At 43.9% G+C, this 25,711-nt stretch overlaps 2 protein-coding genes across 15 annotated transcripts; both read right to left on the reverse strand.

The window, feature by feature from the left end:
- Positions 1-1,978: 1,978 nt before the first annotated feature.
- On the reverse strand, positions 1,979-15,393 carry LOC310696999 (cold-inducible RNA-binding protein-like). 8 transcript variants are annotated; one of them, XR_014520832.1, is made up of 9 exons: positions 15,111-15,267; positions 12,523-12,637; positions 11,086-11,192; positions 10,322-10,415; positions 10,151-10,229; positions 8,509-8,572; positions 3,989-4,927; positions 2,542-3,685; positions 1,979-2,384 (listed from the first exon to the last, which is right to left on the reverse strand). XR_014520832.1 is itself a non-coding variant. In XM_083483255.1 (7 exons), exons 2-6 carry the CDS (start codon positions 12,623-12,625, stop codon positions 8,509-8,511), a joined length of 447 nt encoding a protein of 148 aa, XP_083339381.1. In that variant the 5' UTR covers positions 12,626-12,637; positions 15,111-15,267; the 3' UTR covers positions 1,979-2,384. The 8 variants fall into 8 exon arrangements, 2 of the variants coding, with proteins under 2 accessions (XP_083339381.1, XP_083339380.1); XR_014520833.1 differs by having other exon boundaries at positions 2,494-3,685; XR_014520835.1 differs by lacking the exon at positions 1,979-2,384 and adding an exon at positions 8,221-8,289 and having other exon boundaries at positions 2,874-3,685.
- A 2,517-nt stretch (positions 15,394-17,910) lies between these two features.
- Positions 17,911-25,275, reverse strand: LOC310696964 (RNA-binding protein 3-like). Of its 7 annotated transcripts, none has more exons than XR_014520809.1 (9): positions 25,031-25,266; positions 23,726-23,847; positions 23,530-23,636; positions 22,305-22,410; positions 22,118-22,193; positions 21,969-22,033; positions 19,138-19,277; positions 18,567-18,643; positions 17,911-18,347 (listed from the first exon to the last, which is right to left on the reverse strand). XR_014520809.1 is itself a non-coding variant. In XM_083483199.1 (7 exons), exons 2-6 carry the CDS (start codon positions 23,826-23,828, stop codon positions 21,970-21,972), a joined length of 459 nt encoding a protein of 152 aa, XP_083339325.1. In that variant the 5' UTR covers positions 23,829-23,847; positions 25,031-25,275; the 3' UTR covers positions 20,939-21,577; position 21,969. The 7 variants fall into 7 exon arrangements, 4 of the variants coding, with proteins under 4 accessions (XP_083339325.1, XP_083339326.1, XP_083339323.1 ...); XR_014520810.1 differs by having other exon boundaries at positions 21,969-22,036; XR_014520811.1 differs by lacking the exon at positions 25,031-25,266 and having other exon boundaries at positions 21,969-22,036; positions 22,118-22,410.
- Positions 25,276-25,711: the final 436 nt, after the last annotated feature.

Genomic DNA, 25,711 nt, shown 5'->3' on the forward strand with positions numbered 1-25,711 from the left:
TCAAGAGAATGTGTGTTCTTGAAAGAAGCTGAAACCTTAAGAATGTCACCAGCCAACAAAAATTTAATATGACATTCCCCAAAGGCAAAAAAGTGGGGAGCACAGTAATTACCAAGAACAGGTACAGAAAGTAGTACTTTTGACAAGTGAATCTCTGAGCACAAGTCAAATGCAAGTGTGTAGCCACGATACTGAAAAAATGTATTGCTATCAAAGGAACTGCACAATTTGCAAAAGCAGTTAAAATAATGCACAAATACATTTTATTTCTGAGCTCTGCAGATCTTCAGAATTTTTTTTTCTATGAGGAAATATAAGACTATTGACACTGGTTCTCAATAGGAAATGGAGTTGGCATCTTTCAGGCATGTCCTACTTCTAAAAAAAGAAAGAAGAGTTTTTCAAGCTTCTGGTTCCAGAGAATTCATTTTCTTCCTGGTCAAGTTGCCAACTCTAAGCTCCCTTGTGGCACAATCAAATATAGTGTTTTAGATTGCTGTTTGCTTTTCACCACTTTCTTCCTGACAGGAAACATTTAGGTGGCAAAAGTAAACAATACAACCCTTCCACAATTAGTTCTATAATAAATAAATAGATAGAAAAACTGTAAATTGGAGGTGGGCCCCCCAATCCAGATCAGGACCTTGCTAGTGAAGCAGGAGGTAAGTTATCTATTTCAGACCCAATACAGTGGTGCCCCGCAAGACGGAAAACCCGCAAGACGAAAGGGTTTTCCGTTTTGGAGGTGCTTCGCAAAACGAATTTCCTATGGGCTTGCTTCGCAAGACGACAATGCCTTGCGAGTTCCTGCGGTTTTTTTCCCTCCCCCCCTTTTTCTAAGCCGCTCATCAGCTGATCCAATCAGCAGATAAGCCGCTAAAAGCCGCTAATAGCGCTAATCCGTCAATGGGCTTACTTCGCAAGACGAAAAAACCGCTAGACAAAGAGAATTACAGAACGGATTCTTTTTGTCTTGCGAGGTACACCTCGTTTTCCGCCTGTTGGATTTCAATCTGACTCCACGCAGATCAAAGATACCCGAAATAATCAGGTAGAAATAAGGAGTCATTATTTGGTTCCGCAGATCTAATTGTCATTGAATGAGACAGAATGCTGAAACTAGTCTATAATGTATCCTATTTTAACCTGAATTATACTGTTTCTGTAATTTTTAAATTGATTTTCTTGTTTTTTTGTAAACTGCTTAGATGGCTTCCCCTTTTTAAAATGTTTGATATTTTACTATGTTTTTATATATGCTGTAAGCCACCCAAAGTGGCTGGGGAAACCTAGCCAGATGGGTGGGATATAAATAGTAAAATCATCTTCTTCACAATCAGTATGTATAAATTCTAGGAAATACCACTGCTTTTTTTTTTAAAAAAAGTCACAGGATATCCTGATTGCCAATATCCCATTTCACATCTGGATACATCCTCAGCTTCTCATTCTTGGCCTTTGTACATAAAATCAATCAACCCTGCTCTGGGCTACTTTGGGAGGGAGAGATATAAATTGAACCCCTGATTTAAATCAGAATGGAGAAACCTCTGCAGGATCAGACTCACCCTGTAGTAGAAAAGGCAAACTATTTTGCATGCAAATGTATGTATTCAAATGTATGTATAGTGGCAGCTGCTTCTTGTAGAAAAGAGAGCTTTCAGCTAAGCAGCAACAGGGGAAGACTGCTGCCACAAAGCAGTCCCCTCTCCCCAGTCAGGCATTGTGGAAGGATACTATGGTTGATGATATAAATAACCAGACTGAACAGGGATAGACTCGCCCCGCCCCACTAGTCCCCGGTGTAGATTATTATCTCTGAGGGTTGGAAGATGTCTCGGTCCTAGATTTGGGCTAGAAACCAGATTGGAATAGAATTACTCCAGATCGTTCAAAACCCTCTGGAGCTGAGATGTTGCCACAGGCTTCAGCACCTTTATATTGCTTGAGCAATATAAAATAAATTCTTCAAAACCTGATGATTTCTGGAAGATGTTTATTGTAAAAAAAAAAACCCAAAAAACATTTCTGGCAAAATGCTTGAAGGCTGCATCTTACGCTGCTAGTGGCAGGCCAGGATTTTAAGTGGTTTGGCTGAGAATCGTCATCTCCAAGAGGATTAAGAGTAAGTCCCCGCTACTTTGATGGGGCTTCACAACCCTGCTTGCCAAATTGCCCCTGGAAGGAGGGGGGAACAGGGGACAAAAAGGAAAGTTTGGGCATGAAGGTAAAGGACACCTTCCTTCAACGCTCCCCAGTATTTCATCTGATTCTAAGCACTAATACAGCCTGCCTTTTCTCTGAAAAGCAGCATTTGCTAAGGCTGCTTCTTCAGGACTTGTGTGGTAGCGGCAGTCCTTCTCAGGATCTCTCACTGGCTCACTCTGAAAGACAAAGAAAGGAAGCACAATACTTTTGGTCTTCAAACATCTACTCACCTCTGGAACAGATCGCCTCCTTGGGGGGGAAAACCACACAAGCAATTACACCCACCTTGCATTGCCCCGTCCCTTCATAGCAGAACTCAGTCAGGCTCTTTACCTTTCTGCCACCCTACTAATGATCTGAGGACTTTCTTCCAGGCTGCTTTGAGGTGGGGCACCATCAGTGCTTGTAGTAGCGGCATCAGTTTCTGAGTCAGCGGAGATGGGTTCTCAAGTGCCACTGTCCAGTGCAGAGGGATACCAAAGCTACAAAGAGACACCCAGCAGGATTCTGTTCCTCTGAAGAGTAAGGAGCCTTCCATATCTCCCCTTCCCTGAGCTGCAATTCCAATGGCCACTGCACTGTGTGCCCCACTTCAATTAAATGTGTGCACCACATACTGACTTTCAACAGGAAAACCTAAGCTGGTCTGCAACAGTGCATGTGCCTTTTTAAAAGAAAAGAAAGGAAAATAATTTATTTATTGACGCTTTACAACTTTTGGAAGCCTTCTAAGCATGAAGATATTAAAAATTCACAACCTAGTCTCAGGACAAATGCACCTTAGCATCTAACCAGCATGTTTTTATAAACCAGATATTGAATCAGCTGGTGGGATCAGAGAGGGAATGTAACCCTTTTTCTCCTTCGTTTCTACACATCCTGAGGAAAATCCCTTCTCCGAAGATGTTATTTGCTTTTGGGGTGGGGTGGGGGAAGGCTTTCCTCAGCACCAACAGATGGGACTTCCTCTTCAGAAAAGGAATTTTTTTCCCCCAGGACCACAGAAGGGGAGGAAAGGATTAAGTTCCTCTCCATGCCTGCCCTGATCCCATTGCTATCATATATTTATATACTGCTTTTCATCCTAGGGAAGCCTTGAAGTGGTGAACCCTTTAAACACAAAATATACGCTAAAGTACAAGGAAACACCATAAATCAACCAGCAAGCAAAACAGTGCTAGGCCACAAAATAACTTCATGAGGGCCAAAAGCAAGCTCCCACAGTAGAGAATTAAAGGGTGCTCTCAGCAACACTACACCCCACACACTCTTGGGGGAGGGCTAGAAACACCAACAAGAAATTCAAAACTAAACTCAATAAGAACTGAGGGTGTTCTCACGAAAACTTACTATTTCAGTACTCCCAGCCGATACCATCAATTTCCACTTCCTGAAACAGCAGTGTTTAAGGTCCTGTGGTCAGTGGGTTGAATTTTAAATGGAGCGATGGCCACTTATGACAATAGAGGAAACAAATCTCGTTACAGTGGTGCCCCGCAAGGCGAATGCCTCGCAAGACGGAAAACTCGCTAGACGAAAGTGTTTTCCGTTTTGGAGGTGCTTCGCAAAACGAATTTCCTATGGGCTCGCTTCGCAAGACGACAATGTCTTGTGAGTTCCTGCTGGTTTTTTTCCCTCCCCCCCCCCCTTTAAGCCGCTAATCCGATCAGCAGATAAGCCGCTAAAAGCCGCTAATCCTTCAATGGGCTGGCTTCGCAAGACGAAAAAACCGCTAGACGAAGAGAATCACAGAACGCATTCTTTTCGTCTTGCGAGGCACCACTGTACAGCCTACTCTCAGCCAGAGACCCAAAGCTCCAGAACAGGATGGGGATGAGCTAACTATGCCCCATTCATTTTCTGGAGTCACCCAGGTGTATGTGGATCAGGTTCTGCATCTTTCTAACAAACTACAGCTAAGAAATGTGTTCAGCTCTTGGGCTCGGGAAGAAAATGAGCTTCCCATCCTGGCTTTTGGTGAGAGGAATGGAAGAGTAGTGCCATCAAGCAGTAGCAGTGCCCCTGCTTCCAGCTTAGAGCCAAAATGAAGCAGGCTCTAAAAGGTTTGGCAGAAGTTGCACTATTTTGGCTGTAGAATGAAAAGCAGTAGGGAGAGGAAACTTTATACACAAGGAGCAGAGATGGGTAAACTCTGTCCTGCTCTTAAGTAGGCTGCACCCACAAGAAGCCAGCACCCAAGACTGGAGGGGCCACCGAAATAACCTCAACACACAAAAACTGCACGAGTCACAAGACTTTCTAGGCATTCTCAATGAACACACATGGAGCACTTCATGCAGCAATTTACAGAGAATGCTCTCTTTCTCTCATTAGATGGCATCTGTCGATGTGGGGACATGGGAAAACACTGGTTTTTATGAAGGCTACACCAGCTGGAGTAAAGTTTTAATAAAAACCAAGTTTCGATGCCTAGTTTCGATGGGGGGAGAAGCACTTTTCAGATGGTGCATCCATGCCATAGCAGATGCCACTGTTGATGTGTTTGTGTGCGAGTGTACTTGCATTACTTAATTAGTACTTATCCCACCCACCCCCAACCTAACTTCATTTTATTGGAAGGTTTGCCCCTCTATTTTAGAATGACCACATTAATATACGCACAAGACAGGAGCTCCAGAGAGGTACCCAAAGGGAAAGTCTTTTCTCAACTCCAGCCTTGAGGTAAACTCACTTCCGGATCCAGGGGTGCCCCTTCCACCTGCCAAATAAAGCCATGTTACAATTCTGGCTCAATACTCAATACCATGACTATCTTGTCAACGGAGCCTTGCTTGCTGAATTCAGATGCCTTGGGTTTAATCCACATTAAATATTTTACAGGCATTCCATCTTCCTTCCTGAAGACAAGGGTATTTTAATCCTCTGCTCACAAAACGGGATCGGAGCAAAAGGTTGGTATCACCATGGTTTTAAAAGCAACTACAAGAAACCACTGCCTAACTAAGCCAATGGGCCACTGAAACAACCTGGATACACAATGATTGCACAAGTTTGATAATCTACAAGCATTCTCAATCAAAAATCCTACACTTGATGCAGCAATTTATAGAATGTTCTTGACTCTTGTACAATTAGCTCCTCTCACTACAACTGAAATGAGATGTATTTAAATCTGATTTGGTTTCAACAGATGCAGGTAAAGTGGCAGACACCCATCAGCTTTCATCTATCATCAAACAAGTCCAGAGTGATTTCTTAAGATTTTAAAGTCACGACAATGTGTGCTTACCATTCCCATCAAAATACCTACAAGGTGTGTCACACACACACACCAGCCCAGCCCCCCCCCCCCCGGGAATGGTTTTACTGTAATTTCAAAAATACTTACATTGAAACACAACCACCCACCCCACTCAAGACTTTTCACTTTGTGGAGTTTTCTCCCTGCTCCATTTAAACAAAGCAAAGGAAGAAACCGGTTTATTGTGGTCAGAAAGCTCAGCCTCCCACTCATAAGATGCCAAAGTAGCATTGGTGGAGCTTGCCTACTAAAACAACCAGTTCCTATTTTGAAACAACTGGTAATTTTATTTTTCCACTCTGTCATTTAATTACTTGATTTTTAATGTCTTAATTGTGTATTTTTATTGTTGTTAGATGTTAAACTGTACTGAAAATCATACTGGCATATGTGTTTATGAAGGGTGTATATAAATGGCTTAAAAAGCCAACAGTTGAAACTCTCTTGTATCTGTCTCAAAACTGCACCCAACTAAGGAACCTGGCTTTTGGTAGCTCCAGTAAATTATAAAGAAATAAAGAACAGAAAAAGCAGTGAAGCAGGAGGCACTACCTCAGGTACCACCAAGATCAGTAAGTGCTCAGCCAGCAGCAGCAGCAGCAACAACAGCAGTAGCAGCAGCAAACTCTTCCAGCAGGAAAGGACAGGACACCAGAAGCCACAGCAAGAATCCCTTCCAATGAAGTATTGACTCTGTTCTGAAGCCCATGTATTTGTTGCCCCTACCCTTTTCAGGGTCTCATAATAGTTCCCTGAGATTTATCACAAAACAAGCCTTAACGTAAATGTGACAAAACGCAGGTTGGCTACGAAGTACGGCTTATGTAGAGGTCTGTGTGCCCTTGCACAGAGTCTGTGCAAAACACAGCTGCATTCTACATCTAGGACATACAATGCAAATACGCCAAATTTGCATATGCTCTTATTTCAATTGTGCAATGAATGTTTACACTGCATGACTAGTCTAGTTTTGCTAGCCACAAGGAAAGGCAAGAAGGCGTGCAAAGCACTTCAAGTCTTTGGGCCCACGATGGGATAGCAGCTTCTGAGATTTTAGTAGGTAAACTCTCCTCTCACCAAAATATATATTCAGGCATATTGTCGATACCAAAACATGTTTCCCCCTTATTTTTTAAAATCAAAGCCTGGTATTTTCTGTAAGTCAAGGTGTACACCTTACACCATTTGGGAGGTAAAGTGGTGGTGTCTTAATTCCCATGGAATCATGGCATAGAGCCCCACCTACACGTTAGCTCAGTGGTTTTCACACACCGCTTTGGGACCCTTTTCTTAGGTACCTGAGTGGAGACATTGGCAACAGCAGATAACCTGCCTTATTAAGACAGATTGCCCACTGTTACAGATATTCCTCTGTGATGTATATAGTCAAACAAGGAGTGGTATCGAACAAAGTTTACTCAGAGTAAACATACTGAAATTAATGGGCAAACATTGTTATCAATGGGTATGCTTTTTGGTAAGTCAAGCTGAATACCACCCAAGGGATGATAGCCCGTACCCATGGATGCATCTAGTTCAGGCTTCACAGGCCAGGCTGGTATCTTACATGCTTATCCCAGAATACCTCAACAGCAGAGGTTCTGTGGCACAGAAGCCAATATAGAAAGAATCCCAAACACAAGGCACAAAGTTTCAAACTGACAATATACAAAGCACCCAAATACAAATGCTTGTGGGATTTAGCCCACTGAACTAAGTACTGAAATTCCTCGGCATCTCCTCTCCAAGGTATCCGTTTAACAAATACACAGCAGTTTAAAATATGTGCCATGTATTATGGCTTTAGATTGGGCATAGTTGAAGTGTTAAAACGTCAAGAACAAATTTCATTTTCAGAAGGGCATTTAATAGGCTTCGTGAAGCCAAAGAACTGAATACAGGAATTCCTTAACCACTTTTAGTACAATATCGAGTTACATGTGTGTCTTCCAGTTTAAAAAAAAATATAAACAAACGGTTTTTCAAGAACAACTTGCAAGTTCTGCAAGCTTCAGTTCTAGGTACATCATACAGTATAAATTCTGATTTCTGAAGATCAAACACACGTCTCCCTTTATAATCAAGGGGGTTTTGCCTTCCACCATACCCCTTGCTTGCTACACCATAGGACTTTTACAAAACTACAAGGTATTAATGCATTTATAAAAACAAGGAGGATCCTTACACCTTGCTCAGACTCTGGGGAATTATAGGTGAAGAATAGGTCAGAACCCCCATCTTGGTGTGTTAAAAGAAATCCAGGGGGTGGAGGTGGGGGAAAGCAATAAAAGTATGTATTCAAAAATGCTTAAACACACCTGTAAAAAAAAGGCAAATTAAAATGTTTTCCTTCAGAAAGCTCTAACAGGCCATCCTGTAGCAGAAGCTGTTGGGCTGCTTGTGGTAAGACTACAAAAAGGGAAGATACAGGTAGAGAACTAAACAAGATTCAGCGAAGCTCCAAAAATCTTTATAAATACGGCCATTGGAAGGACGATCTTGATTCAGGAAGGATTTATGCTCGGTGCAAGCTGAGGACAAGAAGCAGGTACAAATCATAAAGTACACTGAAGAACATTGGTGCATGATGCTAACCTAGTCTCCCTCCTCCCAGCCCAGGGCAACTGTTTGCAGCCTTGGAGATGATGCAGGGTGGAAATTATCTGCCAGTAAATGAATATTTGCATACACCTTTTTTGCTTTTAAAAGACCCTATTAGGAACGTGGAGGTTTAATTCCCATAAACTTACGGTTCGGAGAAAGTTTCCGTGTATAAAAGGCTGTAGTCATGGTTTTTATAGACTGGTTCAACAGTGTCCCTTAAAAAAAAAAAGTGTGTGGATGGGTTTAACTGTCCCATTTTTATTTTTTGCTTCACTCCAGCAACAGGCCAAATCTCCATACGCAATTATGCTAGACTTGCTGATGAGGAAAGGAGTTCTGCTGACAAAGTTAGTCTGTGACGTGAGAGAACTAAGTCCTATGCTTTAATAGCTATCCTGTTATCAGAAGCAGATGGTGCTTAGACATACACTTACCTAGTTATCGTAGTTGTCTCTGTAGGAGCTCCCAGAGTAACGGTCTCCATAGCCTCCTTGATTCCTTGAGGGGAAAAGCACAAAAGACTGATATGTCACTGCTGAGCTGCTGTTAAATGCTATACATTGAGTGAGATTCAATGTAGTATGAGCAGGCATCCATCCACTCAGGCAGTGGGGATTCTTCTTTGCTTCCTCCCGCCCATGAAAAAAAAAATCTGATCTGGGGACCTGGAAGACCATCCAGAACTTATTTTGGGGCTGATGTCCCATTGTACAGGTGGGCGTATTAAAATATCACTATAATGCCAAAATCACAAAAAGAACCTTTACGTGCAATACAGAATTGCTCATTTATAAACCTCATTCTTATTTAAGTGCTGTATATAAATTGGTCATTAAGAGAAGGACCGATTTAGTAATAAGGTTATAAAAAACTAGGATCCATTTCTAGCTATACTAGTTTTTCAAGATGTCTTTCCAATACTGTACCCAGCAAGCACCTATATGAATGCAAAATGGCAACTACTTCTTTGCTTCTTGCAGTTTTTGTAAAGCACCATGTACACAGATGGCATAGGTGATGGGCATAGATCTGCATCACAAAATGACCAGAATCAAAACACAAACCCAGGACGCGGTGGGAGCTATGGCCCTCTGAATGTTGATGTACTACAACTCCCATCTTCCTTGAAAATTGGCTGTGCTGGCTGAGGCTGATGGGAGTCCAGCAGCATAAAAAAGGCACCACTTTGGCTAAGTTGCCTTAGGGGCAAAGAGAAACCAGTTGGAAAGTAGGATTCCACTGTTGTTCAGATCGTGATATCAGTTTCAGACATTTTAAGCTGACAATGCATTGCATCAGCTCAAATTGCCTGCAGGCGGCAAATGCGCAAGCAGACGGCGCCTGAAGAAGTTCTGGGTGACCACCTTCTCAGGCTCAGTCTGCCTGCACCTTTGAGTAAGTCCCCTGGCCTGCGCGAGCTGCAGCAGTATGTGGGCTCGCTCAGCTGAGGGGCTGGAGGATTCGCACCCCCAGCTGAGCAGTTTAAGGAAATTGTGGTGCCCCTCTGGCTCACATGAGCCAGAGATGTATAGGGGCCTGGACTGGGTGATGTATCTCAGCAATGTTGAAAACCAGGTATCATCCCAGACTAGATTCCAGCCACCACGTCCCACCAAAATGAAATATAAGCCAATCACAATACATGAAGGAACAAGGGCATACAGCAGCACTGTAATTTGATATTCATTTAAGGTTAACAATTTCAATTACAGTAAGTCAAGTCTTACTGGCAGACTCATACCCACCAACTGTGTTGTTATTTAGACGAGAAACACAGGCATGGCAGGACTAGTCTTCCTTTCTACATGATAGCCTGTTGTTACTAAAACAGCAATACCTGCAGCTTCCATGCCATAGCAGCACACAGCTGGCTAAGCCTATTTCCTAGTGCTAAAATAATCAGGAGCACTTCAACAGCTCTCTTTTGCTAACTAAGGAAAAGTTTAATGGTTCAGAAGGAACTCTCAAACTCTTATTCTAATACAGAACACAAAGGATCATGATCTCAACATCATATTTGTAGGTACCACAATCTGCTGCAACCAAGTATCTCTTAGGCGTGCGTGCTGGTCTTACCTGCTGCCATAATAGTCTCTAGATCCACCATAGCCACCGCTTCTGTTATCATAACGGCCACCTCCATATCCTCCACCTCCTGCAGCAAAGACACGAATGTTTATCAAGCCTACTTGCTCCCACACCACTAAGCAGTTAGCACGGAAGGGCACATGCCACAGGAAAGCTCACCTCTGGAGAATCCACGTCCACGCCCTCTGCCTCCAGAAGAGCCACGGGAGGATTTTCCAGCCTGGTCCACTCTGATCTGACGCCCATCCACAGACTTGGGGAGAAGCAAGAGAACAAATCAGAGCCAGAGCTTTTAACAAGATGATGCTACTCTTCCAACCTGCTACCAAGGACACAGGAGTCCAATATAATCAAAGCTTGGATTGAAATTTTGCTTTGAACAGTTTGCACCCTCTGCCACTGGGAAGCAGAACAAATCCCTGCTCTGCTGAATGCTATGCAATACCCACAGAATAGATATTTAATTTAATTAAATATTTAAATAAATATTTTTTTATTAAAAATAAATTTAAAAGCTGAATTCAGGAACACCAGTTTTGTGTATCTCACTGGTGCACCCCAACAGGACCAAACTTTCCACACAACTGACATCAGTTGAGCGTAACTTGGGAGTGAAATGGCCTCATGAGCCAAATGTGGATTCTGGGTTGACAAGCCAGAGGTTCCCCACCCCAGTTTAGAAGAGCACCATAAAGTCGCTTTAACAAAAGGTGAATTAAGCAACCCCGGAGCTGTAATTCAGGACTAAAAACTATTACTGCTCACTGTGCAGCACACCCACCAAGATAATAGTAGGTAGTTACAACATTTTGCAATACAAGCAAGACAGAAGATCACATCTAACAGCCCTCCATATTCTAGGAAGTTAGAAAGAAAGTGGATGCAATAAGAAACTGTGAACAATCTCTGCGGGCGACACTTACCTCTCCATTCATGGCCCTCATGGCATCCTTGGCATCTTCAGGACGGCAATAGGTAATAAAACCAAAACCCCTGGACCGCTGAGTCTCCCTGTCTTTCACCACAACCACTGGAGAGAGAAAAAATTGTAACAGATTATTTTCCTGGCTCTTTTTCTACATGTAGATGACAGCCAGTGTCCCTTGCCAGGTCCATTCTTTAGCCCCACTTCAGACTCAAAGACTGCTTTGAAGGACATTATAGTCACACAGGGGCATCCAGGAAATAAGTTCCAAGAATTGGATGCTGAAGAAGAAGAAAAACCCTGCTGTCTAGCTTACTGGGTAAACAAGATGCTGTTATTCATGAGCTCAGGTAATTTATTAACCAATCTCTCAATCACAAGAGCTTGCTTCCAGGAAACCTCAGACCTATACACCAAGGGTCTGTAGTATCAAAGCACAATCCCTCCTGATACCTTTGTATTTTTTGAATACAATTAATCACTCTGAAAACAAGGAAGATGCAGCCATGTATCATTGGCATTCTTCAAATCTAACCTATACATGCCCCTCATCCCATTTTGACAGCTATAAATAATCAGCAAGCCATAGTATTAATTACAACACAATTTGGAGAAAGCAAAATGCACATTGTTATTAACACTATATATTACCAGGAGTATCACTTCAGTATGCAGATATGTATCAAATGCTCTCCCATGTTAACAAAACTCCATTTGTTCAATATGAACATGGTTGGACAGTCTTCATCACACAAATCAGGGGTAGGCAACCTAAGGCCTGTGGGCCAGATGCGGCCCAATTGCCTTCTCATTCCGGCCCACGGACGGTCCAGGAATCAGCGTGTTTTTACATGAGTAGAATGTGTGCTTTTATTTAAAATGCATCTCTGGGTTATTTGTGGGGCATAAGAATTTGTTCATTCCCCCTCCCCCCCAAAAATATAGACTGGCCCACCACATGGTCTGAGGAATGGTGGGCCAGCACACAGCTGAAAAAGGTTGCTGATCCCCCCCCCATGCTAAATCATTCAAGGTTGCTGACATTAACACAGGGGTGAGGAACCTATGATCTGCAGGCCAAATGTGGTCATTGAGGGCTCTCTATCAGGCCCCAGGCACTTTTCCAGGCCACACCCCTCATCAGCCCCACTCAACAAACTCTTTGTTTTCTGGAATGCATCCTTGAATTACAATGGTGGCTCTTGCTTGCCTAGACAAAGAATGGCGATTTTCTGCCTCAGCCAAAGAGTTATCATGCCTTCAATGCAAAATGTGACAAGTCTTTAACTTATCATAGTATAGTTGCTAGCATTGTGTGAGTGCATGCACTTGCAAACCCCAAAGCCCTACCAATTGGTTTCCTGGTGTGGAAACATTAACAGATTCAGAACTTCTGTAATTACAGAATAAAATCAAGTGTGACACCCTTCCTCACCTTCTGCAATGTCTCCGTAGGGGGAGAACAACTGCTCCAGATTCTGCTCATTGGTGTCAAAACTGAGCCCTCCAATGAAGAGTTTTCCTTCATCCGATGCCATTGTTTAAGTTATCTGTAGGGAAGAAATGTGTTTAGATTTGGGAAACATAGGTGGGAAAAGGACAAAAGATAACAGGCCACACTAGCAATTTACAAGTAGCTGATCACTGAGAACTAACAGCCCATTTTCATTTTCCAGGAAATCAGATTATCATTATTCTTCAATGAATAATCTGGTACAGCCCGGCTTCTTGTTAATCTGCTGTGTAGTCGTCACTGATGTATAAATTGCCCATATTGACCAGGGTCACATCTTCCTTTTGTAGCTTATCTTCATTAGTTGCCTGACTTCCAGTAGCAGTCTCACTTCCACGCCTGGAGCCTCTTGACTTGGTTTTACTATCTGTTTCCCACTGAACTGAGACTCATAATTATCCAACTGAGCATAGTAAACTTAACATGTTTACTTTCCCCTGCATGCCCTGAGGCGGAGACACTGAGAACCTGAAAAATTACTTCTTCTGTTTTTATTTGCAGCTATTTATTTATCTGGAAGAAGCAAACTGAAAAACCAATGTTGCTTATTTCCAGGCAACTATGCATGTTTACTCAGAAGTATTATTTCCAGTAGGTCTTACTCCCAAGCAATTGTGCACAGAATTGCAGTCTTAACTGTAATCCTGTGCAAACTTATCTGGGAATAAGCGTCACTGAAAACAATGTGACTGACTCTCAAATAAGCATGCAATAAAACAGCATATACTGTGGCCAAAAAGTAGATATATGTGTGTGGCCATTTGCAGGAGTAAAGAATTTTCTAAAAGTTTACTCAAAGGTAGGATTGCTAATGTTGCCCACTCGTTCTTTTGATGCTTCCTATCTTAATACCAGACAAGGTGTTTTTGTGCCATTATTTTAATGTTGCGAGTTTTTATATCTTGAGCCTTCTACAGTAAAGGACAGTCTTAAGAGTGCATAAAAGTACATTTTACTGGACACAGAATGAGCTTAGCTGATACAGTTCTTCATTATTCTAGAGGCAATTAGATACAGGTGACTGGGGTTAGCTATAAGCAGGCAGGAGTGAATTAGCTACACATGAGCAGTTAACTTGTTTTCCCAGTGATATAACTGTGTTAATCGCCAAACAGAGATGGAAGATGCTTACTTCCCCTACTCAAAGTGCCTATCTGAATTGCTCTCTACAGAGCATCTGATAAGCTATCAGTCAGACTTTGAGGTTTGGACATACTAAGGTGAAATGCTAATAAGCACTTCTCAATTTTCACCAATGCCTGCTTCAGAAAAATGGAAGGTTAATTGAAGGAAGCATGCAGCCAATCTTTCTCAGATGTGAAAAAGAGGTGGCAGTGTTAAGCCACTTCCCTACTAGGGAGCCACCTTTCATACTATTTATGATTAAAGTGATTAGGGTGAACACACACTTTGAAACAAGGTTTTTTTTTTTGTATTTTTAATATTTTGTTGGAAGCCACCCAGAGTGGCTGGGGAAACCCAGCCAGATATAAATAAAATATTATAATTATTATTATTATGGCAAACTCATTGTAATTAGTATGAGGGCTAATAGTTCAGCACATTTTCTATTTTACAGGAAAATGAGTGTTTATCTGCTTGGATTAAGTCCTTAGCCGTACAGGTGGATCTTACTTTCAAGCTAAAAATATCTTAAGATCAGGCGTTCTCGAACCATCTTATGAAGCCTGGTACTGGCTCCACCCTGTGCAGCAACTACTAGAATGTTGTGGTCAATAATTTTGGTAGCATGAGGCTGACGACCTGAGGCAGATTTCATCCATCAGGTGCGTATGGCAAGATCCTGCAATCTACTCAGTGCATCAATAGCTGGAACAAGTCATCGAAGGAAGGAAGGCAAGCAAGCAGGAACTAGTGAGTGAGCGTTGCAGCGGCTCCCGACGGCTTATCAAGGCAGACGTGCAGAGAGAATGGGCTCCCATTCTTTGCCCCAACCAATCCACCCCTCCCCCCTGGTAAAATGGCCGCGAACACGTGGTCTGAGCAGAATGCGGGAAGGCGAGCTCAGCGCGTCTCACGTTCTACGGACTGGGACCCCAGCAGGCATGCGCAAAGACTACCCCGCTGCTGTCCCGCGCTCCGCGAACAGCCTTCGCGCAGGCGCAGTAAGGAAAGGGCTCCTCCTCTCCCGCCCCCGCGTTAAACCTGCTGCTATAGCGGACTTGACCACGTCTAATGCTCTCCATCCCCCTGGAACAATTTCGTCCCTTCCCGGTGGTCTTCAGCCGCGCACCGCTCCTCACGAAGGAGACTGAGAGAGCGGCGTTTCAAACACAAGAGTGTGCGCAGAGGGGCCCTCTCGTTCTTTATGGGCAGCCGCCGCCATTTTGTGGAGCGTCTCTCCCTTCAGCCTCCCCCGCCTCACACGGCGAAGAGGAGCCTTTCTTCCCCGCTACCCTCCCGGCTCCCCCTCCCAATGCTCGATGCAGCGCCCCTCCTACGGCTTTCCTGCAGCGGCCTGGGCGCTTCCCCGGCGTCAAAGCACTCACCGAAGCCGGTCTCCGAGCAGGATGCGAAGAGAGCCGTTAGCCACTGAGGCAAGAGGGTATCGCGATGGCGCCGAGAGAGAGAGAGAGAGACGCAAGCGAGGAGAATGAAAGCGAGGCTGCGGTTAGGCCACGCCCGACACGCGGCTCCCGAGCCGGGATTGGCTGGGCGCGCGGAGGGCGGGGCCAAATCACAATGGCGACCACGCCCCTCCCCCTCCTTCCCGCTACCCCCAATTCATCGCCGAGGCCTCGTCGCCTCACGTGCGCCTGCGCGCCTGCCCCTCCCCCTCCCCTCCCCCACCTCCTCCCCTCTTTCAAAAGATAACCGACAAAAGCCGCGGCCTACTCGAGCTCGCCTCGCTTTTTCCTCAGGAAGCGCGCCTAAGCAGGCCCGCCTCCGCCAGCAGCTCTTCATTCGGAAGGCGAGAAAAGGCTGCGGCCCAAACGGCGCGGGAAGGATGCCGAACTCTGGTCCTTGGCCCATGAGCTCCGCGCTGCCTGCCCTGGCTGGCAGCGGCTCTCCAGGGTTTCAGGCAGGGAGTGTCGGATGAAGGGGGCGATGCTAATGGAGCCAAGGTTTTACCCGCCGGACGCGTATGATGGCAGTGCCTCGTGAGGCTCCACGGCCCGGAGGTTGCCTGCCTCTGCTCTACACGGACTGGCAGCTGCTCTTTCTCGAGGGTTTCGGGCCGGGTTGCTGTCCCAAGCCCACGTGCAGCTGCTGCTGGGGATGGAGGCTGGAGCCTTCTAGCAAGGCAGACGCCGCGCAGCCGAGCCAGGCCCTTCCCATAATGTGAGAGCGCCAAGAAAACAAAGGAAAAATCCGTGTTCTTCTGGTTGCTAGTTGATGGTGGCCAAGGCTAAATTAAGCCATCGCCCAGATTCCTCTCAAGTTTCCTGCATTTTGACTTTACAATAAAGGGTAGTTTGCTTAAGTTACGATTTTATATGAATCTTGATCACTCAGAAGTAGAAAAATGTCTGTTCCCCTGAAAGGTGGCCCCTACTAAGACTTTCATTGCTCACATACAAGCTCTTTTAAGGAACAATACATGGTTTTGCTTTTTTAAAGCGTGTAAGCTTTGCGAAAACCAGTGTAAAAAAAAAAGGCTCTTAAAAATAACTCAAGTTTATGTACAGAAATGGAAACAGCCCAGATCCCTATTTTATAGGTACCCTTCTTTGTTATGGATACATGCTTGGAAACTAGGCATGTTACAGCACTCTTCGTGTGCAAATGGAATCCAAGACACTAAATCTTCCATGGAAGCATATTACTACACAATATGGAGAACAGGAGAAAAGGAGTGCATCTATCACAATAGGCAAGAACATGAGTGACATTTTGCTAGTTGTCCTAACTTTGCCTTGGGTGGTTTATCAGAGGATGAAGCAACATCCAGCACTCCCAGTGTTATAGATACTAAACTGGGTGCCAAATGGCTCCTTAAACCAAGGTTGCAGTTGCCAAAATGAAATGTCCAGTTGGCATTTTTGAACGAGATGTGAGCTAGGTTAAGAGCTCTGAGAACAGACACTTTATCCAGGGCAATCCACATACATATTGGCCTTAAATGTTGTCTGCTCCTGCTTAAAATGCACAGAAAAAGCATTGTGGTTCCTAAAATTCATTCCGATTGTGCAAAAAAAATATAACAGAATTCCACAAGAATAGCCTATTAGTGTGTGAAAACAGTCCACATCCAAGGATTCCCAGACATGCACCTCCAGATGGTGAAAACATCAGGTACCATCCTTGTGTCTGGACATCTCCACTTGGTCGCAAGTGGTCAAGACAGGTGCAAAACGTGCCTGGTGCCTAGCTAATTTTGCAGAGTACTCCCAGTGTGATTTAGACTTGTTTTTTCCATTCAACAATTACCTTCCCATGTCAGATTTCATCTGTTGCAATAAGACTCTATAGAGATAAAGCAAATCTGAAGGCAGAACTTGTGCAATGCAGCAAAACAATTTACATTCTGGTACAAGGTAAACTCAAGTTCCTAATGGAAGGCAAACATTGCTTCTACTTGCATTATGAAACCTCACACAGGACTTGCCCATTTCAGACCTTTTATTACCTTCAAAATGAACACAACCTATGCTTACCCCTTTACAAGCCCGCTGCAGCACTCCCTGCAGGTTACTTGGACCAGTAATAACAGAACCTAGCTACCACCCAAAGCATAAGTACATAGAAATTATAACTCACTAGAAAAGCGGAGGCAACTATCCTGTATTATCTGAAGCAAAAAACTTGGGAACAGCTATCCCTTTCTTGTATCCATTTTGATTTGAATTTCTAGTGGACAAGAAAGTCTGGGAATAGGATGTAAATAGTTCAGGGGGTTTGAGTTCTAGCCTTAGTAGCTATATGTAGTTTTATGAGGGGAGGTGCTTATTTGCCCAAGTGTACTTTGGTTGACCATTCCCTCAACAGTCCAGTTACCTGTGGATCTTAAATTAGGAGTGACTGATGTTATGTATTCTGATCACTAAATAAATTCAGAAATAGAAAATCATGCACATAGCTAGTTAATCCAAGTCATATGAAGGTTCCTGTCTTTTCCACTGAGGCATGTTCTGCATTTCTTATAAAACGTTTTTTTTAAGGTATGGTAAAATACCTATCAAATTTACTCATTAAGTCCACACTTGTAATCCTTTGCCTACTCTTGTCTGACGTGCAAGGAGTTGGAAGTCAATGCACCCTTCTTTAATGTTAACCAGCTGCTTACCCTAGAAGGTTGTATATGTGTCAAGATGATGACGTGCTGAAGAATACAAGCTGAACACTAAGTCAGTTACTGTTTCATTTTTATTAGAAGCCATGGTTTAACATATTTGGAATTCAAAGCACATGATGAACAGTTGTTTTAAGTAGTATTTAAATTTTACATCACTTGGTGTTAAGGTTTCAGACATTCTTCTAGGTATAGGTCTCATTAAAAGATTTTAGCTCAAGCGCTGCACAAGCCTACCCCAAAACACACTATATATATATAGATAGCATTTACATTTTACAAATCAAATTAAACATTTCAGAAAGTGCTGTATCACAGGATTGAGCACCCACAATTCTTTAAATTCAGTTCTCTTTTGAGCACTTTCCACTTCTTAGCCAGCCAGCCTCCTCATAAGCACCTATATTCCAACAGTATTGAATGCACAGCCCGTAGTAATCTACTTGCTCCACTGCTGCCAGCTGATAGGTTCATTCCAGTAATGACACTTAACCTAATACGGAATGCAAGAAGACAAATTAGCACACAGAACTCACCAATTTAATGTGCCAAGTCAGTTAATACTCTTACAGGAGTTTGTGCCAAGGCCTTTTAACATAAATCCAACCTAAACTCAAACCAATTGAGCTTACTGCTCCTGCTCCCTTCAGATACATCTAATTTAATGGGTTTTAAAAAACAAACAAACAAACAAACAAACAAACAAACAAACCTGTCTGAATAGCTGAACAAGTCTCTGCAAGAGGCATCTTCCTCTTGTCCACTTAATACCCAGTAGCTATAGGGACCCTGCAAGAAAAGAATTGGTCAGTCATTATAGAAGGGCACCCTAGATATGAAACAGTCATATATGAGCATTGAGGCATGACGTTCCTGGTTTTGAAGAAATAAACTGCTTATTAAAATTAGAAAATTTAAATGGTTACTTCTGTGGCATCCAAATCAGTAAGTTTGTCACAGGTTTATCATGCACAAGGTATGGGCCACGCTACTTTCATCAAGTGCTGCAAGAAACAAGTGACCATAGCTATTCGCTGCCATCACTTCTTGCACAAGCAGAACACTAAGCAATATAGTTGTACTGTGTGTGACTAATGAAGTACCAATTCACTAGTAACACGCTTCTGACCCTCTCCAATGGAAGTTTGACCTCCTATTTACTTTTGCATAGCCAAAAACAATTTGTACCATAGCCACAGTTTAATGTCACAGCAACACATAGCCATGCTTAAACTACTGAATATGAAAGCAAAGTTTTTTCTCTAAGAAAAATGTGTATTTACTTTGAAGTGGGAGAACCTGTTTACTTCGTAGCTCAAGTTCAGGATCCAAAGAGTAGTCCCCGTTCCATTCCATCATTTCTTTCAAGATAGTGTGGCCAACATTTTTTCAGGCTAGAATAGCCACCATCATCTCTTCTAACCTGTCAAAAACAAGGCAGTGTCACTTAACACAAGTACATTCAAATTCTCATTCAGATTATACATGTCTAACAGGATATTCCAAGCCTAGGTGATGCTGTTCACCTAGCCCTTGGGAGATTCCCCAAGTTATTAAGTTCAGATTTTTCTCCCACTTTTAGATTCTTGTCCAAAAGCCACCATATGCACTAAGAATTGGATAGTTTTACGTGGAAATTGAAGCCTCCCACACCCAAACAATGTTGCAATCGGAAGTCTTCCCAATTAACAAGTCCAAGGTCAGCACAAGGCACAATTACAAGATATTGGACAAAACAGCAAATGCAGCTGGATGAATCCAAGTACTGTTTGGCCAACTACCTTCCCTCTAAGTTTTTGAAAGCAAATCTCAAGTCGCAACAGCCAGATAGGCCCTCCCACCCCAGATAAAAAAAGGAGCAGATTTCAGTCCAAGTTCTCGTGGGGTCTGAGGAGACCCCAAACTTGCCCAGTACGTTTGTCAAAGAAATAAGAATCAGTGGTTTGCTGTAGCCACAAGAATGGAGCTCTGTGGGAGGGAAGATGCAGACATGAGCAAAAAAGTTACCTCGAAATACAGGACTATTTCCACAAATGAACTAGCCAAGAGCAGCTTTCGTCTCACATGGATCGCACTGAAGGAGGCACAACACACTTCGGGGTCTCCAAGGACACTGGCTTCCACACGCTAGCAGAGAATTCTCACAGTGTAAGAACAGGACAGAGCTAACTACAGGTAGGCCCATCTAGGCCTAATATCAGTTCAGCCTTAACCCTGAACAAAGCCTCAAGGCCCCCCAGTTTCAAAAACTTCCTTCTCCACCAGCTCATCTGACAGCTGAAATTTTCCAGTTGTAGTAGGACATATTATCCTACTTTAGCATTTGTGTAAGGAGGCAGGTCCTTCCCAAGTCTTCCTCTCTAGCAACAGCAATACCGTGTACTACTATTGTAGCAAGGAGAACCAACCCATTCTAGGTTATAACACTGAACTTAAATGTTTAAACATAGGGCACATGTTTCATCACACGTGTTTTGGCTTGGTACCCTGTATTTTGGTCCCTCTGTAGTAGTGACTCCCAAACCAAAAATAATTATTTGCCTTCACTAAAGGCTCAGCTAAATAATTCACTGTTTGAAGACTAAGAAAGAAAGCCCAAGATTTGCAGGTAACACTGTATTGAACTCCACTGGGAGCCTTGTTTGAAACACAAGACTCCACAGGTATTTCACCGCCACCAGCCACTACCCAGATTCATTTCCCCAGGATAGCACTGGCACAGCTATAAACATTCTAGGGAATCATGTGTTGGTTTATGCAATTAGGGTAATATATATCATTTAGATACAAAGTTATTCAGATACAACATGACTAACAAGATGCTACAATTATAGCTTAAAGTCATGCTAAAATATCCTATAGCCAGTTTAAGGAGCAGACAGATGTTTCCACTTCCCCATGTTGAAGATTTCCTGTTTCCACCATTTCACACCAACCGCTTAAGTATTAGTGTATATCAAATTTATTACTTGGGTACCAACCCCGGGATTTACCTAGGTGAGGCCCAACATGCTTTTGCTTCCTTGTCACTAAGCTATCAAAGTTGTGCGGTGCAATGTGATGTCAAACGTCAAGAGCAGAGAATTGTTTCAGATGGGATTTTAATGGGCTTCGTAAAGCCAAAAACTCAGTACAGGAACTTCCTTATCCACTTCAAATACAATGTCAATTGAATTATGCACGTTTCTTCCAGTAAAAAAAGGACAATATAAACAAACATTTTCAAGAACCTCTCAAAGCGTTCAGTTTTGATTTCTGGATTTACTTTTTACAGTAAAATAGCTTTTTACTAAACCAGCGTGAATCATTTAATTCTTTTACTAATACCAAGGTGGTTTGCATTTGTTGCCCTCCCTTACTATGCTAAGAGTTGAACTCAAGTGCATTGCACTATTTCAAAAAAAAAGGTTTGCTCAGTTTCCAGCTGTTTAAAGTTGTAGGGCCCCATGTGTCACGTTAAAAGAAACCTTGGATTGAGAAAGCAAGACAAATAAAACCGATTTCAAAATTGCTTAAAAACCACTCTTGAAAAAACCAACTCTTGAGCAAAGTCTAAACAGGCCATCTTGTAGAGGAAGCTTTCGGGCTGCATGTGACAAAAGCTATATGGGGGAAGATACAAGTAGGTAACTAAACAAGATTCAGCGAAGCTCCAAAAATCTTTATAAATACGGCCATTGGAAGGACGATCTTGATTCAGGAAGGATTTTTACTCGGTGTGAGCTGAGGACAAGAAGCAGGTACAATCATAAAGGCACAAGCATATGGACATGTTGCAGCAATTCACCACTCCTACTTTTTTAGATTAGTGATGCTAGGAATCTCAGGCCCTCCCCCAGTTAGCACTCTGACAACTTTGCAATTTGAATTTAAGAGTTCTTTAAGGTCCAACATGCACTTAAAAGTTATTTACCAGTAATGTGAACTGAGGGATGCAATGTTTCAGATCTGAGCAAATGGCAGATAAACAAAAAAGAAAAGAAACATCTTTGATACTGACAACTCAGTAGGGAGCTGTAGTTACTGTTGTTACTCAGTGTGAAGTCGGAATACTGATAGTTCACAAGCGTTTTGGCAAGACAGCATTTTCACTCCCTTCCCAAAATCCACTTACCTCAGTTGTCATAGTTGTCTCTGTAAGAGCCTCCTGAAGAGTAGCGATCGTTATAACCTCCCTGACTTCTGAAAACAAAGCATTTGTGTTTTATATCTGCTCACCTAAAACTGAACATTAATGATGCTCTTGCACATCAGCACAATTACCTGCCGTAATCCCGGGAACCGCTGTAGCCTCCACTTCTGTTGTCGTATCGCCCACCATAGCTTCTGTCTCCACCACCTCCAAGGAGGGAAAAAAAACACATTTCAGTGACAGCTAAGCCACCAGCAACCCCACCCACTTCATTATCCCAATGCATGCAAATGTTTGTTTCAATCTCCTTATACTCACCCCTGGAATAACCACGGCCTCGCCCCCTGCCTCCAAAGTAGCCACCTCTAGATCCACGGGAAGACTTCCCTGCGTGATCAACTCTTATCTGGCGCCCATCTACAGACTGATAATGAACAAGTACTTTAATTATAACCATTGCTTAACTAGCTGATCAAACGAAGCAACTATTTACATGAATTTTCATATGCACATAACCAATTGTTAATAAAACATGACTTTTCACCAATTACTATTGCTCTTATTAAGATACTGTAGAGCTCAGTGGATTTATTTCTAAATTGAATTCTGAAGTTCTCCACCTGTGGAGGTTTGGGTATCTGCCACTTGCATTACAAAAGATCTACAAGCAAAAGCAGCTATTCTGGAACTTGCACTCCACACAGCAAATTGAACCACTTAAAAAATAATTTCCCAAAGATAAGTCAATATTCTGAAAAACCTCTGGTAGCCTTAAGAAATGGAATCACAGACAGCAGTCCTGAGGCTGAGATTCCTGTTGGGTGCAAACCCTGTAAAGGTGGGTGGTAAATAATCTGAGAGTAGCTTGTCTCAAGAGTGGCTGGGCAACCTCAGCCAGATGGCCTGGGTATAAATAATAAACATTAGTATTATTATTATTTGAAAGTAAGAAGGGTAGTGGAAATGTGAACTAGCAATGCCACTCAATGAGCTTTCAATACATCTGGAAGCATGCAGGATCCAGCTTCCCAAGAAGAGCCGGATCCCAGGCAGCATGGCCAATAGTCAAATGTTGATAGAAGCAAAAGTCCAGCAGCATCTGGAGGGCCACAGGTTCCTCGTCTGTGCCTGTTACCAATGTAGCTGTCTCTCACCAGTTTATGACATAAAAAACTGCTCACTTTGACACTAAATCAGAAGCATCATCCCTGCATGTGCTTTTAGGTAACGTGCATACACTGCAACAGCTCCCTACTATTGGGTTGACACTTGCAAGCAAGAAAAGGCCTTTTTCTAATATAGTTTATTTAATTAAGGGCATTTCACAAAAACTAAAATCAAAGCAGTATGGTTCCTGGGAAACTGTCTCTTTGTATTTTAACCTGTATTCTAAATTGGTTTCCCCATTACATTTTTATTGTAATTTTACTGGTGTTAGTTGCCCTGAGCCTGGCTCTGGTTGGGGAATAAAAACTTATTATTATTTAATTAAAGCAGCCAGGACACAGTGGGACAACAGATCACACCACAACAAAGTACTCACCTCTCCATTCATGGCTCTCATGGCATCTGATGCATGTTCAGGATTGGCAAAGGTGATAAAGCCAAAGCCTCTTGATCTCTGGGTCTCCTTATCCTTGATCACAACAACTAAGAACAGAAAACAAAAGTAGCTAAAATTATCCAATTTTATGTTGATCCCAGGGGAAAACTCCATCCCCAACACCACACTTGCTTACCTTCAGAAATGGGTCCAAAAGAGCTGAAATGCTGCTCCAGGCCTTGCTCATCTGTGTCAAAATTCAGACCCCCAACAAACAGCTTTCCTTCTTCAGAAGACATAATGGTGGTAGGGAGGAGTCTGAAGAGAAACGCGCACAACTGAGGATCAGAGGTCTAATACTGGAATAATTCCATTACGAGAACTTGAAGAACCACCAATGCTTATTGCAGAGCAAGTTAGCAAAATCCAGCTGCAAACAACCTGTCGTAGTCCGTGAAACCCTCCAGGAACACCAGACACCGTTAATTATCAGTCGCAATATTTTCAGTACTCTTGCTCTGTTCACTCAATTCATCAAGTGTGGCTTAATCCCCCCCCCAAAAGTCACCCTGCATGTGGTGCCACAACACTAAGAAAACCTGTTGCAGGTTTTATAACGCATGCTGTCCCCATCTCTTCCACCCACCCTCGCCTAGCCAAGCTCCATGTGGTTGCGCATTACTTCCGATCAGAAAAGGAAAGCTTCTCAGGGCCGTGCTAATACGTCCCCGCCCTAAGCGTCACAGCAGCAGTTGCTAAATCTGACCCACTTCAAGCGCCTAGAAGCTTCGAGTTCAGGGCTGCTGCTAGGCTTTTTAAAATAAATAAATAAAATAAATAAATAAATGAGGAGCAAGCCTTAAGCCACACCCCCGCCTCAGTTTCTATTTCAACTGCATGTTCCCGAAGGGAAACTCCTCAGCGGAAGGCGAGAGGTGGGGGTGGCGCGAGGGCGAAGGAAACGGCGCTTCCCCCTCCCCGCCTCGAGGCCGCCCTCCATTTCCCCGCCTCGAGCGCCATCTTGTTCACCCCCAGCTTAAAGAGGGGCAATCCGGACGACCAAAGATGGCGGCAGGCGACGAAGGCCGCTGCATGGCCTCGCCAGTGCGCCCCGCGCGCCCGCCGGGACCCCCCCCCCGCCATTTCCTTGCTCCGCTTCTTCTCATGCCCGCCCCGCCCCCCCCGTTCCAAAACCAAAGCGCGCACGCGCGCCACCCCAGACCGCTGTTTTCTCTCTCTCGCGGCGCGAGGGGAACCGGACTCCTCCGCCGCATGCGCACATCATCAGCATTCGGAACGCCGCTCCGAACGCGCGTGCGCTTTGGTGCCGCGGCCCCCACTGCCACCCCCTCACGTCGTCGCTACCGAGGAACGGCCACCGTTACCTCGCTACTGACGTACTTGTTTGAACGGAAGCGTCGGAAACAACCCATCCCCACACCGTGCGTGCATTTCATCGACAACAAAGGAAGCCCGCAAGACCGCCCCCCCCCCGCCTTACCGAAGAGAAGCTTCCTGGGCTCAAGCAGCTGAAAATGCGGCCGAGGCACCGCCCGCGCTTCGCTTATATAGCGTCCCGCCCACCGCGACCAATCACGTGACGGACGCCGCGCCTTCCTAGGGTTAAGTGCGCAAACTACGCATGCGCTTACTACGCACGACCGTTACGCCTGTGGTACGAGAGAGGTCGCTCCGACATCCGGGGATCCGTTCAACTTTTTCCCTCCAAAAAGAGATGTGCTACAGCATCCGGGGCCTTTGTTCGCTCGCGCGAGGCTTCCGCCTCCCCCTTCCATTTCACATAATAGAGACCTGCACTTCCGGTTCTGACTGGATTGTGGGGCGGGGGAGCGACTGCTTAATTGAGGCCGTGCTTTGCGAAATGGTCATTCTTGTTCCCTCCATTTCTGAAGGAAGGCTTTTTTTACGGGCAGGGAGGGAGAAGGGCCAGAAGGAAGACGAAGAGCGCCGACCGTTAAGGGCGGGACGTTTGACTCGCGCGTTTTGTTTGAAGCAAGGCGGGTTTTGGGGTGCCTTGAAAGACAAACTGAGGAAATAATGTGGGACCCTAAACAGGTTTCTTGCGGCCGAGGCCTCCGTGGACGATACTATTATTATCGGGAAATGTAATGTTTGACGTTTCACGATGTTTTTGCGTCCTGGAAGCCTCCAGAGTGGCAGG

The sequence above is a fragment of the Podarcis liolepis genome (genome assembly GCF_965112155.1).
Source record: "Podarcis liolepis genome assembly, chromosome: 17".
Lineage (NCBI taxonomy): Eukaryota > Metazoa > Chordata > Lepidosauria > Squamata > Lacertidae > Podarcis > Podarcis liolepis.